The following is a 13172-nucleotide window of genomic DNA, read 5'->3' on the forward strand; positions in this document are numbered from 1 at the left end:
ACACCTTGACAAATCACAGCACTTTGTTTCAATTGATATTTGCTGGTCTGGAGACCAAATCATTTGGTCGCCTGAATTCTCAGTGGTGTCGTCTTTATGAATAAGCCAGTTAACCACAGCCCAACTCCCTTTCTTTGGGGGCTGAACAGAAATATCTCACCCTGGGCAGGAGGGAGCTTCCTTTATTTCAGGGGCCAGACAACCCCAATTCCAACATTTCCTGTTCCTTGTCTCCCACTGCAATGTTATCTGAATGTGGGAGGGAGGAAGCTGGACCCACGCTCCACGTCTCCCCTGACCCCCACCCCATGACTCATGCTGCCCCTGTAAAGTGCCAGGCAGGGGCTGCATGGGGGCAGAAGCCTCACCTGAGAGTCCTAGGGCTGCACTGGAGGGTTTGATCTGGATTCATGAGGTTCCCATTCTTTCTTATTGCCATTTCATGAATGAGAAACGGAGACGGGGCCTTTCCCATTTTCCTAGGAGCCAGGGGCAAAGCTGGACGCTGGTAGGTAGGCCAACCTAGGCCAGGCTCCGCATCTCTCCATAGAAGACCCCAAAGACTCAAGCAAAAGACACACACTTTACTTTTCCTTCCTTTAATCTTATGCAAAAGGGACACAGGGGTTCAAAAATAAAAATTTCTCTTCCCCCTCCCCAAACCTGTACCCCAGCTCCCCCACCACAACCCCCTTCCTTCCCCGGGGAAAGCAAGAAGGAGCAGGTGTGGCATCTGCAGCTGGGAAGAGAGAGGCCAGGGAGGTGCCGAGCTCGGTGCTGGTCTCATTCCAAATATAAATACGTGTGTCAGAACTGGAAAATCCTCCAGCACCCACCACCCAAGCACTCTCCGTTTTCTGCCGGTGTTTGGAGAGGGGTGGGGGCGGGGGCGCCAGGCACCGGCTGGCTGCGATCTACTGCATCCGCTGGGTGTGCACCCCGCGGGCCTCCTGCTGCTCATTGTAGAAGAGATGACACTCAGGGTCCCCCCGGATGGTGGGGGCTCCCTGGATCAGCTTCCCGGTGTTGGGGTTCACACACCAGCACTCCCCACGCTGCCCGTTCAGAGACATCTTGCACTGGGGAGAGAGGAGAAGAGCGTGGAGGAGCCCGCAGCCAGCAATTTTCCTTCCCTCCCGCAACCCGGCATCCACTGAGCAGCCACCCCTTGCAGCTACCCACACGCTGCGCTGCCAGGTGGAGCTTCGCAACCTCAAATAAGCGCCAGGGAACCTTGATGAAATGCAGATTCCCATTCAGGAGGTCCCTGGAGGGCTGGAAATTCTGCATGGCTAGCGAGCTCCAACGTGACGCTGATGCTGCCCGCCCAGGGACCCCTCTGATTAGCAAGGCCATTCAGGACACCCGAAGACGAAAAGACTCAGTCCCCAGTCTCAAGGGAGGTCCTATCCAGTGGAGGGAACCCAGCCTGCTGAAGCTTAGTCACACTGTAAGGTGAAAACCCTCATGTTGCGATCAAAATCAGTGTGTGCCAGGTACTGTGTGAGCAAAGACACACCGCTCATTCAGTTTCTAACAAATACAGTCACTTAATCCTCACAACCACTTTGTGAATTAGATGCCATTATTATCCCTGGTTTACAGATGATAAAACTGAAGCACAGATGGGCTAAGCAACGTGCCCAGGGTCACACAGCTGGTAAGAAGCATAGCTGAGATGGAAGCCAGGTATTCCCCAGGCATTCCCACTCCAAGGTCTGTGTTTGACGCATAAGCTAACTACTCCTGCAAATCACATTAGTTACCCAAAGACGCAGCAGACAGCCTGTTTTCCATGAGAAGTGATCAAGATTTTTTTCTTCTGAGCTCCAAATGGAGTTAGCTGGCTTACATTTAGAGGGCATGTATACAAACAGCTTTTAATACTAACGAATATTTAGAGGGTCAAGGTGCCGGGATGGTGAAGAGGGTGGAGAGGTGAGACCCCGGGATAGTGAGGAGGGTGGACAGGTGAGACCCCTGGGCCATCAGCAGAGCCCTGTTCCCACCTTCTGGCCCCACACATCCACACTATAGGTCAGCCCAGACTGCCATTAGAACCACCAGGGCAGCTTTATTAAGTCCCAATGCCCAGCCAGGTGTGGCAACTCATGACTGTAATCCTAGCACTTTGGGAGGTCGAGGTGGGCAGATCACCCGAGGTTAGGAGTTCAAGACCAGCCTGATCAACATGGTAAACCCCATTTCTACTAAAACTACAAAAATTAGCCAGGTGTGGTGGCGGGCACCTGTAATCCCAGCTACTCAGGAGGCTGAGGCAGGAGAATTGCTTGAACATGGCAGGCGGAGGTTGCAGTGAGCTGAGATCGCACCACTGCACTCCAGCCTGGGAGACAAGAGCAAGACTCCATCTCAAAAAAAAGAAAAAGAAAAGTATGTTACAGGGAAAATATTGCATATGCACACTTGACTATTAAAATGTGTATGAACAGAAGGTGGAAAGAGGAGGAAGAAGGGCTCCTGAGTAGTTTACTTAAACTTCATTTTCTCCAATGTATTTACAATGTTGTTCTAGCTGGCTTTTCAAAATCTTTCCAACAGCATTTCTCCATCCCTGACTCTTCATTCCCTGAGATATTTCGAAACCATGAAGGCAACTCGGCCAATGGTTGAAATCAATGATGGTGAGAGTGTGGCTCTCAGATTATCAGCCTCACCTGAGGCTTGTTAGAGCTGCAAACCTGACCTACCACATGGCAATTTGGGGGCGGGCCCAGGAAGAGCTCCAGGTGATGCCAATGTCCGATCAAAGCTAAGATGCTTGGTTTAAGCCACTTCCCTTCTCCAAGAGCCTCCTCCTAACCCAGAATCCAAGTGAGGCCGGTGGGTGGTTGGGCGAGTGGAGCCAGCAACTGACCCATCGCAGGCAGGGAGAAAAGCCACACCCTCCCTGGCCTGGCAGCTGGCACTCCAATTCCCATGGTGACAGGAATCTGAGTCTCTCACTCAGCTCAGACCTCAGAGGATTATAGGCGAGTGGGGCAGAAACAAGGCACATCTGGGGCCCAGGGCTGAGGAGGAGACGCCCTGGCACAGACTGGCCCCACACTTACCTGTTTGAGGTTGTACAGGCCATGCTTGTCACAGTTGGGGATGTGCAGGGAGTAGAGGTGCTCCAGAGGGCCCCGCTCATCCGGAAGGCGCATGGTGGAAATCCGCTCCAGGACCTGGTCCAGTTCCTGTTGGCAGGGAGTCTGCGCGCACAGACAGCAGGGGACGCCCAGAGTGAGGACAGCAGGCCCACGAAGCACGCGCCAGGCGCAAGCTCAGGGAGAAGGTGCTGCATGGGGAGGGGACTTTCCCATGGTCGCACAGCCAGCAGGGGGCACAGGGATTCTGACAGCCTACCCAGGAATCTCCCTGCCATGCTGGGTGCCCAACCCTAGCCCCTAAAGAAAGTTGTATGGATGGGAATGTTCACTCCTCTCCTTGTTCTGTGACCGTGGCTTTCATGTGTCAGAATGGGCTCTACCTCCAAATATCGATCCAAGTGGCTGTCTCCAGAGTCTCTATGCCCCCACCCCATGCCCCAGCTCCATTTCTTTCCATAAAACCAACCAGGGCCAGGACCCAAGATGGCAGAGCTGGGAAGGAAAGAAGAGAGGAGGTAGCTCAGTGAGAGAAGCATATGGCAACGAGAGTGACTAAGTTTCAGGCCAGGTGCAGTGGCAGGCACCTGTAATCCCAGCACTTTGGGAGGCTGAGGTGGGAGGATTGCTTGAGTCCAGGAGTTTGAGACCAGCCTGGACAACATAGTGAGACTCCCATTCCCACAAAAAAATTACAAAATTGGCCAGGTGTGGTGGTACACGCCTATAGTCCCAGCTGCTCAGGAGGCTGAGGAAGGAGGATCACTTGAGCTCAGGAGTTGGAGGCAGCAGTGAGGCGTGATGGCACCACTATACTCCAGCCTGGGCAAGAGAGTGAGACCCCATTTCAGGGGGAAAAAAAAAGAGTAAGCAAGTTTCAGGGACTCTGTCTTCATCTCTGGCATTCATTTTCTTTGTCTGTGTTCCAAAACCATACAGAAATGTGGAGGTTTTAAAAGGAAAGAACATCAAGAAACCACACGTCCAGTCTATTTCACAGCCAGAGATCCTGACTGCCCCAAAGGTCACTATGTTCCACAGCTATGTTTGTGGAAAGAAAAGTGCTTTGCCTACAGGTCACACCAGACGAGGGTCCTATCGGGATGCCCTCCTCCAGCTGAGACCCCACTTTCCTTGTCCTCCCACCCCTCCCACCAGGCCTGACCCTCACTGACCCTCGCAGGGGGCGGTCGCAGCTTCTTGGGCTCCTCCAGGCCGAGGTGATGTTTGCCACCCTTGCCCATCTGCCGGTGCTGCTCAGTGACCTTCTCCCGGAACACAGCCAGCTCCTTCATACCCGACTTGAGGGGCTTCCGGCCTGCACTGCCTCCCCCGCCCAACATGTTCATGGTGCTGTCCACATGGTTCTCCACCAGGCCTCCTTCCGAGTGGTCATCGCCATTGTCTGCCGAGACAGGAAGGGAAGAAGAGCTCCAGGTCCAGTTTCCCAGAGAGACGTGCCCTCCGGGAGCCACCTGGACTGTAACGATGATGAGGGTAGAGATAACGCACGGCTAATGAGTGCTGATAGCCTGTCAGGGCCCATGCTGAGCAATTTACACGGATGATCAATTTCAGCTTCACCCTAACTCTTAGGTGGGTACTACCAGCAGCCTCCCCAACTTTCAGAGACGGAGAATTTGAGGCTCACAGAGGTCTGTTACTTGACCAAGATCACAAATCTGAAAAGTGATGGATTCAGGATTTGAACTCAGGCTGTCTGGCTCTAGAAGAATGACAGGGACCCTCTTACAAGGCTGGGGCAGAACAGAGGCGCACAGAGGGACGAATGTATTCGAAAGGCCCTGACCATGGAATGGGTTTAAGTCCTTTTCGGGACCCCCCCCAGATTCTACCATAACCCCCAGTTTAAAGTTCTTCATTTTTGGTCTGGAAGAGCACCAATTAGTTGAGTTTTTTTTTAAACTTGTGCCACAGACATCACCGGGCTGCAGCATGTATGGCAAAGAAGTGAGAAGGTGGAAGGCCATGTCGCCACCCAGAACCTGGTCCCAGCACCCTCCCTGCTGGTACTTTGCATTTGCCCACCTGGCCCCGCCTGAGGTCCCATAGTGCTGCTCCGAAGCAGCTACAGCTCTGCCCCACTGATGTTCCCTTGTTCCCAAGTCTGTCTATGCAGCCCACCCCAACCCCATTATACTGAGAGCACCAGGAACAGGGACTATGACTCCTTCCACTTCATAGCTTCAGCTTACTGCGGGGCATGAAGCTTCGTGATGTCTGTCCAAGAAGCATCCATTAAGTCCCCTTAGACTTTCTTCAACCTTTTGTGTGCACAGCCCAGGTGAAGGAGGCCTTGAAAGCAGCTCCAGCCTGCCACGGTCTCACTCTGGCTGAGGCACGTCCAGCCAAGGGAGGCAGAGGGGATCTGAATCGCACAGCAGAGCTGTAACCGGGTGACAAGCCCCAGCAAGCTCCAGAAGGGCAGGGACTGCTCAGCCCCAGCCCCAGCCCCAGCCCCAGCCCCTTGGAACACAGCAAACAGCCCCAGACCATCCCACCCACAGCTGCTCTCCTGCAGGTCCCAACACGATCTGGGTGGGTGCAGAGGGGTGTTTTTCAACCAATCTTGCACATTTTCTCTTCCCCATTAATGCATCTTCAAAAACTTACAGCCCTAAGAACACAAATGAATAACTCCTATTCTATACGAGGGTATTAGCTCACTCACCAACTAAAGGAGGGGGCGCCTCTTCCATGCCAGGGACGGCACCGGGTGCTGGCACTCCAGCAGCACCTGCTGTCAAGGCGTGTCCAGCACAGGCCCCGGCATATGGAACATTTGATGGAGGTTTGCCCCGTCCCTTCCCCTCCCTCCGAGCCTGATAACTAATCAGTCTTCACTTGCAATGCAGCAGCATCCTTTAGAAGCCAGCACGCCGTCCCCAGGGTAGCAGCACTGGTTAAAGGGGTGTAGTTAGGTTCCCAGCTCTGCCATTTTCTATATCAGCTGCACATGTTCTCCCCTGCACAGACCCTCTCTGTGCCTCTACTTTCTTAACTGTAGGATGCTGGATAATAACAATTCTTTTTTCACAGAGCTGTTTAGAGTTATGACGAAAGAAAAACAGTTAAAAGACGATTTAGGCCAGATGCGGTGGTTCACACCTGTAATCCCAGCACTTTGGGAGGCTGAGGCAGGTGGATCACTTGAGGTCAGGAGTTCAAGACCAGCCTGGTCAACATGGTGAAACCCCACCTCTGCTAAAAATACAAAACAATTAGCCGGGCATGGTGGCACACATCTGTAATCCCAGCTACTCGGAAGTGTGAGGCAGGATAATCGCTTGAATCCAGGAGGTGGAGGTTGCAGTGAGATGGGATCGCACCATTGTACTCCAGCCTGGGCAATAGAGCAAGACACTGCTCAAAAATAAATAAATAAATAAATAAATAACGACTTGGAACACAGAAATTTTATATGCATGCTGCTGGTGGCTATTACGCTGATGGTGATGACGAATGCCCCAGTTATCTACTACTTCAGCAGCACGGGACCCAACTGAGAACAGGGAAACCAAGGAAAGTAAGCTCTGAACATCCTCATAGCCGTGTCCGTGGCTGGGCATGTTTAAATGTTGGCATTCTCCACTCAAGACGAGGGGAGAATCATCCTGTGAAGAGCCTTGACAGTCCACAACAGTGCTGCTCCAGGAAGCCTGACTTCTGGATGTCCGTTTTCCAAGGCTGCTGCGGAAGAAAGTCAACAAAATTGAAGGGACAAAGAAGGAATGCATGTGGACGGTGGCAAGAAGGATCAAATGGCAGAGAGGAAAGAGAACATTAAGAAAACAAAACACACAAGCTCCGGTACATTTTGTGCGTGGCAAACAATGAATGCCACACCCCTCAATGACCCCTGGGGATTTCCATGTCTTATAGCCCAAAACAAGAATTATGTTGATGACGATGATCTTGGGACACCAAAAGGGGGAGGGAATTAAAAGTCTACCTATTCATCATTTTAAAAGGCTTTTATCCAAAATTGTTGAACGTCAGAAAAAAAAATCGAAACATTTAAATGTATAAAAAACCTCTGAAACCTGGAAAATTCTTTTATTTAGAATGGCTATTCCCACCGGGGCTCTGGGGAGCCTGGGTTGTACCATAAATGAAGCCAGCACAGATTAAATTGTTCCAGCAGCCCGGCAGCCCAGCACCACCAGCAGGAAAGGGTCGTTTTAGCGTGCACCTCCAGGCTAGGTTGGAGTCCTGCCCCACCATGTCTAATCAGACCCAGGCACCAGCCCACAGCTTTCCTCATCCATCCTGCCCTGCCCTCTGTGCTCCTCCACATGGATAGCAGCAGACACCCAGGGGCCCAGAAAAGCAGGCTGAGTGAGTCCCCCTGCTCAGCTGCCTGCCAGGTTCCCAAGAATAGGGACACTGAGTCACCCCATCGTGCAGCACAGATTTCTTCAGTGCCAGCAGGTCCACACCCTCCTAGACGGGTGGTGTTTGGGGGAGCAACCATGGAGAAGAGTCCCCTTTCCCTCTTCAGATGGACCCCAGAGGTCAGGAACAAAAGGGTGAAAGAGAAAGGCCGGGAAAGGTCTGAGATCAGACAAACTTGGACAACAAACAGAAGAGGTCAGGTTCAGTCAACTTTCCATCTCAACACTAACCTCTAACGCAGCACACAGACGCCCGCGCAGCGCACGCACTCATCCCCAGCCTCCCTGCCTCTGTTCTGCTGCCCTTCCCAGACAGGGTTCTGTCCCCAGACCTGAGTGGGACCATCGCAGGCTCCCTGCCCCTCCCCTCTTTAGGCACCAAAAACACAGGAGGAGAGTAAAGTAGCTAGAAAGTCTCCCCACTCTCAACACCTGCATCTGAACATAGAGAAGAGCCCTTTGCCTCCATCCCAGCTACTCAGGATCAAAATGAGAAAGACAAAATGAAGTGGGAACTTCCAGTTCACTGTCACCCGAGCCCTTGGTAGCTGAGATCACCCTTGGCGTCACCCTGCTTACTGCACCCTACCCAGCTTTGTGCCCACAGCGGCAGGAAGGATTTCTGGAGACCTGGATACCGCATTCTGCTCAGAGGGTATTAGAGAAGACAGGGGCTCTGGGAGTCTGCTGGTACTGCACCCTGCCACCATTTCTGGAACTCTCCACTCTGGGACATGAAGTCTGTGACGCTCAGAGGCTCACCTGGCTCTACCCTTTTGGGAAGTGGCTTGGGTGAAAGCAGCCAGACTCTATTATGGCTATAATGAATGACATGTTGTTTGGTTGGAGAAGGGAAAGGTAGCTCATGTGTAGCTCTATCCAGGAGCTTCTGAGAAGGCTCTGCTCACCCAAACTCGATGCCTGGAACATCCTCTGGGATCGGGGTCTCCACCTCAGCACTACTAATAGTGGGCCAGATAATTCTTTGCTGCAGGGGGCTAACCTGTTTACTCCAGATGTTGTGCAGCATTCCTGGCCTCTACCCACCAGAAACCAGCAGCACCCTCCCCAGGCTGGAACAACAAAAAATATGTATTCATTCATCGCCAAATGGCCCCAGAGAGGCAAAATCGCCCAGGGTGAGAATCACTGTTCTGGAGTCAGGACTTTTAGCCCAACATCTGGAAGTTGATAGCCAATTGCTGAAATGGCTCCAGGCCCCATAAAAAGCAAGACTAGCTCCACTATATTCCGCATCCACAGCTAAGACCCCTCCGCTACCCTTCCGTCTGCAGCCACACTAGCCCACAGTTTCTTGGGGACAGGGCACAGGGTCTTCCCTGGGCCTCCCAGAGGACTTTCAGCCTGCAGCTCCCCCTCTTCACTAAGCCCTCTTGTACCACAGACAGTGGCCAAAGAAGCATCCCTTGGCTGCATCCCAGAGGTCAACCCAACATTAATCCTCAGAAGAAGGCCCTCTGCAATCTCTGAAAACACATTTGAAAAAGGAGAGGGGCACACACAGATAAATGTGCATTGGGGCCTGAAGGCGCCAGGCAGGGCCAACTTGTCCATTAGGCTCTGGAGGCACAGTGTCTAGGACATATTTTTATTTCTATTAACATCAGAAAAAAAATTACTTTTAGATTAAAAAGTCTTAATATATAATATGAATATATTTGCACTTATTAAACAAGTTATAAAATGTGGTTTTTTGTTGGTTTTTTGTTTTTTGAGACAGAGTCTTGCTCTGTCGCCCAGGCTGGAGTGCAGTGGCATGATCTCGGCTCACTGCAACCTCTGCCTCCCGGGTTTGAGCAATTCTCCTGCCTCAGCTTCTCAAGTAGCTGGAACTACAGGCATGCATCACCATGCCTGGCTAATTTCTGTATTTTTACTAGAGACGGGATTTCACCATGTTGGCCAGGCTGGTCTCGAACTCCTTGCCACAGGAGGCCCACCTCGGTCTCCCAAAGCGCTGAGATTACAGGGATGAGCCACCACGCCTGACTGTATTAGTCCATTTTCACACTGCTATAAGGAACTGCCCAAGTCTGGGTAATTTATAAAGGAAATATCTTTAATTGACTCACAGTTCAGCATGGCTGGGGAGGCCTCAGGAAACTTACAATCATGGTAGAAGGCGAAGGAGAAGCAAGGCACCTTCTTCACAAGGTGGCAGGAAGAAGTGCCAAGCGAAGGGGGGAAGAGCCCCTTATAAAACCATCAGATCTCATGAGAACTCACTCACTATCATGAGAACAACATGGGGGACCCGCCCCCCATGACTCCGTTACCTCCACCTGATCTCTCCTTTGACACGTGGGGATTACAGGGATTACAATTCAAGATGACATTTGGGTGGGGACACAAAGCCTAACTATATCACCTTGTCTCTGCTAAAAATAAAAAATAGCCAGGCATGGTGGTGCCACCTGTGGTCCCAGCTACCTGAGAGGCTGAGGTGGGAAATCACTTAAGCCCAGGAGTTAGAGGCTACAGTGAGCCATGATCATGACACTGCACTCCAGCCTGGGTGACAGAGTGAGACCCTGTCTCAAAAACGAAAAATAACCCACAGATGTCATATGCAAACCTGGCTCCAGGTCCCAGGAGGCAGGGGGTCAACTTGGCAGTGTTCCCCCAGGAGGACAAAGTTGATTTCCTGTCCTGAGATGTCCCAACCTCTCTGAGGTGAAGGTCAAGTTTGTACACCCTCCCAGAGGCCACCTAGATTCAAGGGTATGTTTCATTCCATTTCTTTATTGATCTCAGCAGTGCCAATGAACATGCCAATAAGATGAAGAAATCCACAGGCCTGGTTTGCTTATGCAAGGTCTTTTAAAGATGGTTTAACAAGACCATGCGTCAGCATCTGTTTCTTTCTCCGGAAAAGGCTTCTGGACTCAAATTCAGTGGCCAGATCTGAACTCCACATCTTGAAGTAGAAGTCCAGGGAAGGGAAATGAAAGACTTGACTGGGCAGAGATCAGAAAGCATTGTAGGCTGAGAAAAGTCTTCATTCCTTGTTACTGTTCCTAGCCAAAGAGATTCAAACTCCAAAATCTAACTGCCTGAGTTGGAATTCAAGTTTTTACTACTGAGCTGTGCAGCACCAGACAAGCTCCTTAAGCTCTCTGTGCTTCCATTGTTCATCTGTAAAAAGAGGACAAACAGGATGCGCCTCCTATAGGCCATTGGGAGGATCCAAAGAGATGCTGCCTGCATCTACAGTGAGGGCCTGGCGCACAGTTAGGCGCGCACGGGGTTAGCTCTTAGCCACTTCCATTTCCTGCCTACCAGGGAAGTACCCACATAGCACCCCACCCCCCTAGTCAGACAAGGGCATCATCACACGTTACCAAGTTCTTCCCATATATCCTTTTATAGGCTGCAGGAACAATCCACAGGAAAACATTCCAGATGTTGAACTCCAGCTAGAGATGGAATTTGCCCTCAGAACAAAAATACCAAGTTGTATTTTTTTTCTGCCTAAGAGAGTTGAGTTCAGAATAATATTTATTAAGCAACCACTTATGTATGCAACTCCATGGGCTATGGTGCAAAGGTCACTATAAGAAATGGTTCTTAGCAACCCAAATGACATCAATGGAAAAGGTTCACGGGCTTAGAAATGGTTGACAGAAACCTACAAGGCCCCTGAAGAGACTTTCCCTGTAGATTAGTAAGCATTAGCTCTTCTCCCCTACATAGCATCTGGGGAAACGGGTCAACACAGAAGCAAGGGATTCCACATACAGTAGGTTAAGCTTTTCCAAAGAGAAGTCAGGGAGATGATAGACAACCCCAGAGCCATTAGTTGGAGGCTTGAAGGGCACGGGAGAACTCCCACCCCTGCCTTGGGTAGACTGCCACACCTTTCTACCTAAGACCCCTAGAGGAGAGCTGGAGATGAGGAAGGCAGATGGGATGAAAAGAAATGGACCATTGTCCCATTTTACAGATGGCAAACCTAAGCCCAGATGGACTAACCATCTGAATTCACAGGAGCAAACACAACCTCTCTGCCGTATCAGCAGTGCTTCACAATTATCATGGGGTCCCTACATTGTCTTTTGGCCCACCCTTACTAATTTAGCCAAGGAGAGCAGCTGGAAGCTGACAGCCCAAGAGAAAGAGCCTTTGTTGTTCACTTCCATGCATTCATACCCAGGTTTTCAGACTTAATTTTGGCATAGCCGATTTTTCCAATGTAATCCTGTTTGTTGCATCAATGATCTTACTCATCCAACTCCTGTTCGATAGAAACTGACTGCCATAAAATCTTATTTTCTCCTAGCACAACGTTCTGACCTCAGTGCTGTATTTGGAAATTGGTGATTCCTGATCTAAGAGAGACCTGAAAAAGCCTGCTTGGGAAACTAAGCCCCAAGAATCTAAAAGTATCTCCCTGGTCCCTCCTGCTCAGAGTGTGTGGCCTCAGTCCTTATCCAGACCTGGTGAGGAAATGAGAGCTTTTCCCTACCTAGAACAATCACATCTTCCTAACAGTTCAATGTGTCTCCCTTCTTTCTTCTTTTCTTTATTCTGAAGAATGACTTTCTCCTCCTATCTCATGATTATCTTGAAATCTAAGAGCAAGGTTGGGGAAGAGGAGTACCACAGAGATGATCTAAGCCAACCCTGAACCTATCATTCCTCCAGTGGTGTTCACCTCTTGCAACAGGTAATAGCATTCCAGGCCTTTCAAGAGTTAATTCTGAGTAATGGGCCAGGGGAATGAAGGCTGGCTGCAGCTTCCTGGTTCCACCCTAGCTGGGCAGAAAACTCATATGGCTCCGTCTTCGTTAATTTCTCCCAAAAGGCACTTAGCCGTGACATATGTTGGGCAATAGAATAAATACTAACCACCATCCTCCTCCCCCTGCTCTCTAGACGACTCCACTAAGATCCACAGCAGTGGACGATTCATTAACAAACTGGAATGAGCAGTGAACACCAGCAATCAAGAACCCTGATGCCAGTGCTGCCCCTTGAGATTCACTCACGAGTCAGAACCTTTAACCTCTCTGAGCTCTAATTTTTCAAGTCTGAAAAATGATATTAACAATTCTGCTAAAATGATGGCTGCTATTAAATAGGACATGATATTTTTACCCCTCAAACTCTCATTTTGGGCAAAACCAAGCTTTAGAAAAAAATCTGTGGTGGCCGGGCATGGTGGCTCATGCCTATAATCCCAGCACTTTGGGAGGCTGAGGTGGGCAGGTCATTTGAGGCCAGGAGTTCAAGACCAGCCTGGCCAACACAGCAAAAACCTGTCTCTGCCAAAAATACAAAAATTAGCTGGGTGTGGTGGCGCATGCCTGAGGTCCCAGCTACTTGAGAGGCTGAGGCAGAAGAATCACTTGAACCCAGGAAGCGGAGTTTACTTCTTGCAGTGAGCCAAGATTGCACTACTGCACTCCAGCCTGAGCGACAAAGCAAGACCCTGTCTCAAGAAAAAAAAAAAAAAAGAAATGTGTGGACAATCAATTTCTTGAATGGGTAAATAAAAGGTATATCGGCCATGTGAGCAGAAGGCTAGAAGGCTAGGTGATGTCTGATCCGCAGAATGGCCAAATGCATGGAAAAAATGAGTTACGAGAGAGTTCTGCAATATGATCTATTTGCATAATTCTTCTAA

General features: G+C 50.4%; 1 protein-coding gene across 3 annotated transcripts in view; it reads right to left on the reverse strand.

The window, feature by feature from the left end:
* Positions 1–583: 583 nt before the first annotated feature.
* The window catches only part of IGFBP2 (insulin like growth factor binding protein 2), a 31725-nt gene continuing 19136 nt past the window's right edge, over positions 584–13172 (reverse strand). For 2 of the 3 annotated variants that reach the window (XM_030916178.1, XM_010362314.2), the window contains exons 2-4: positions 4286–4515; positions 3075–3215; positions 584–1079 (exon numbers count right to left, since the gene is read on the reverse strand). In XM_030916178.1, the coding sequence (XP_030772038.1) occupies positions 915–1079; positions 3075–3215; positions 4286–4459 (480 nt within the window). In that variant the 5' untranslated portion in view covers positions 4460–4515 and the 3' untranslated portion in view covers positions 584–914. Of the gene's footprint in view, positions 1080–3074; positions 3216–4285; positions 4516–5326; positions 5502–13172 lie in introns of those variants that run through there. The other variant, XM_030916177.1, reaches the window with a different exon arrangement.

This window comes from Rhinopithecus roxellana, chromosome 14 (genome assembly GCF_007565055.1).
Source record: "Rhinopithecus roxellana isolate Shanxi Qingling chromosome 14, ASM756505v1, whole genome shotgun sequence".
Classification (NCBI taxonomy): Eukaryota; Metazoa; Chordata; class Mammalia; order Primates; family Cercopithecidae; genus Rhinopithecus; species Rhinopithecus roxellana.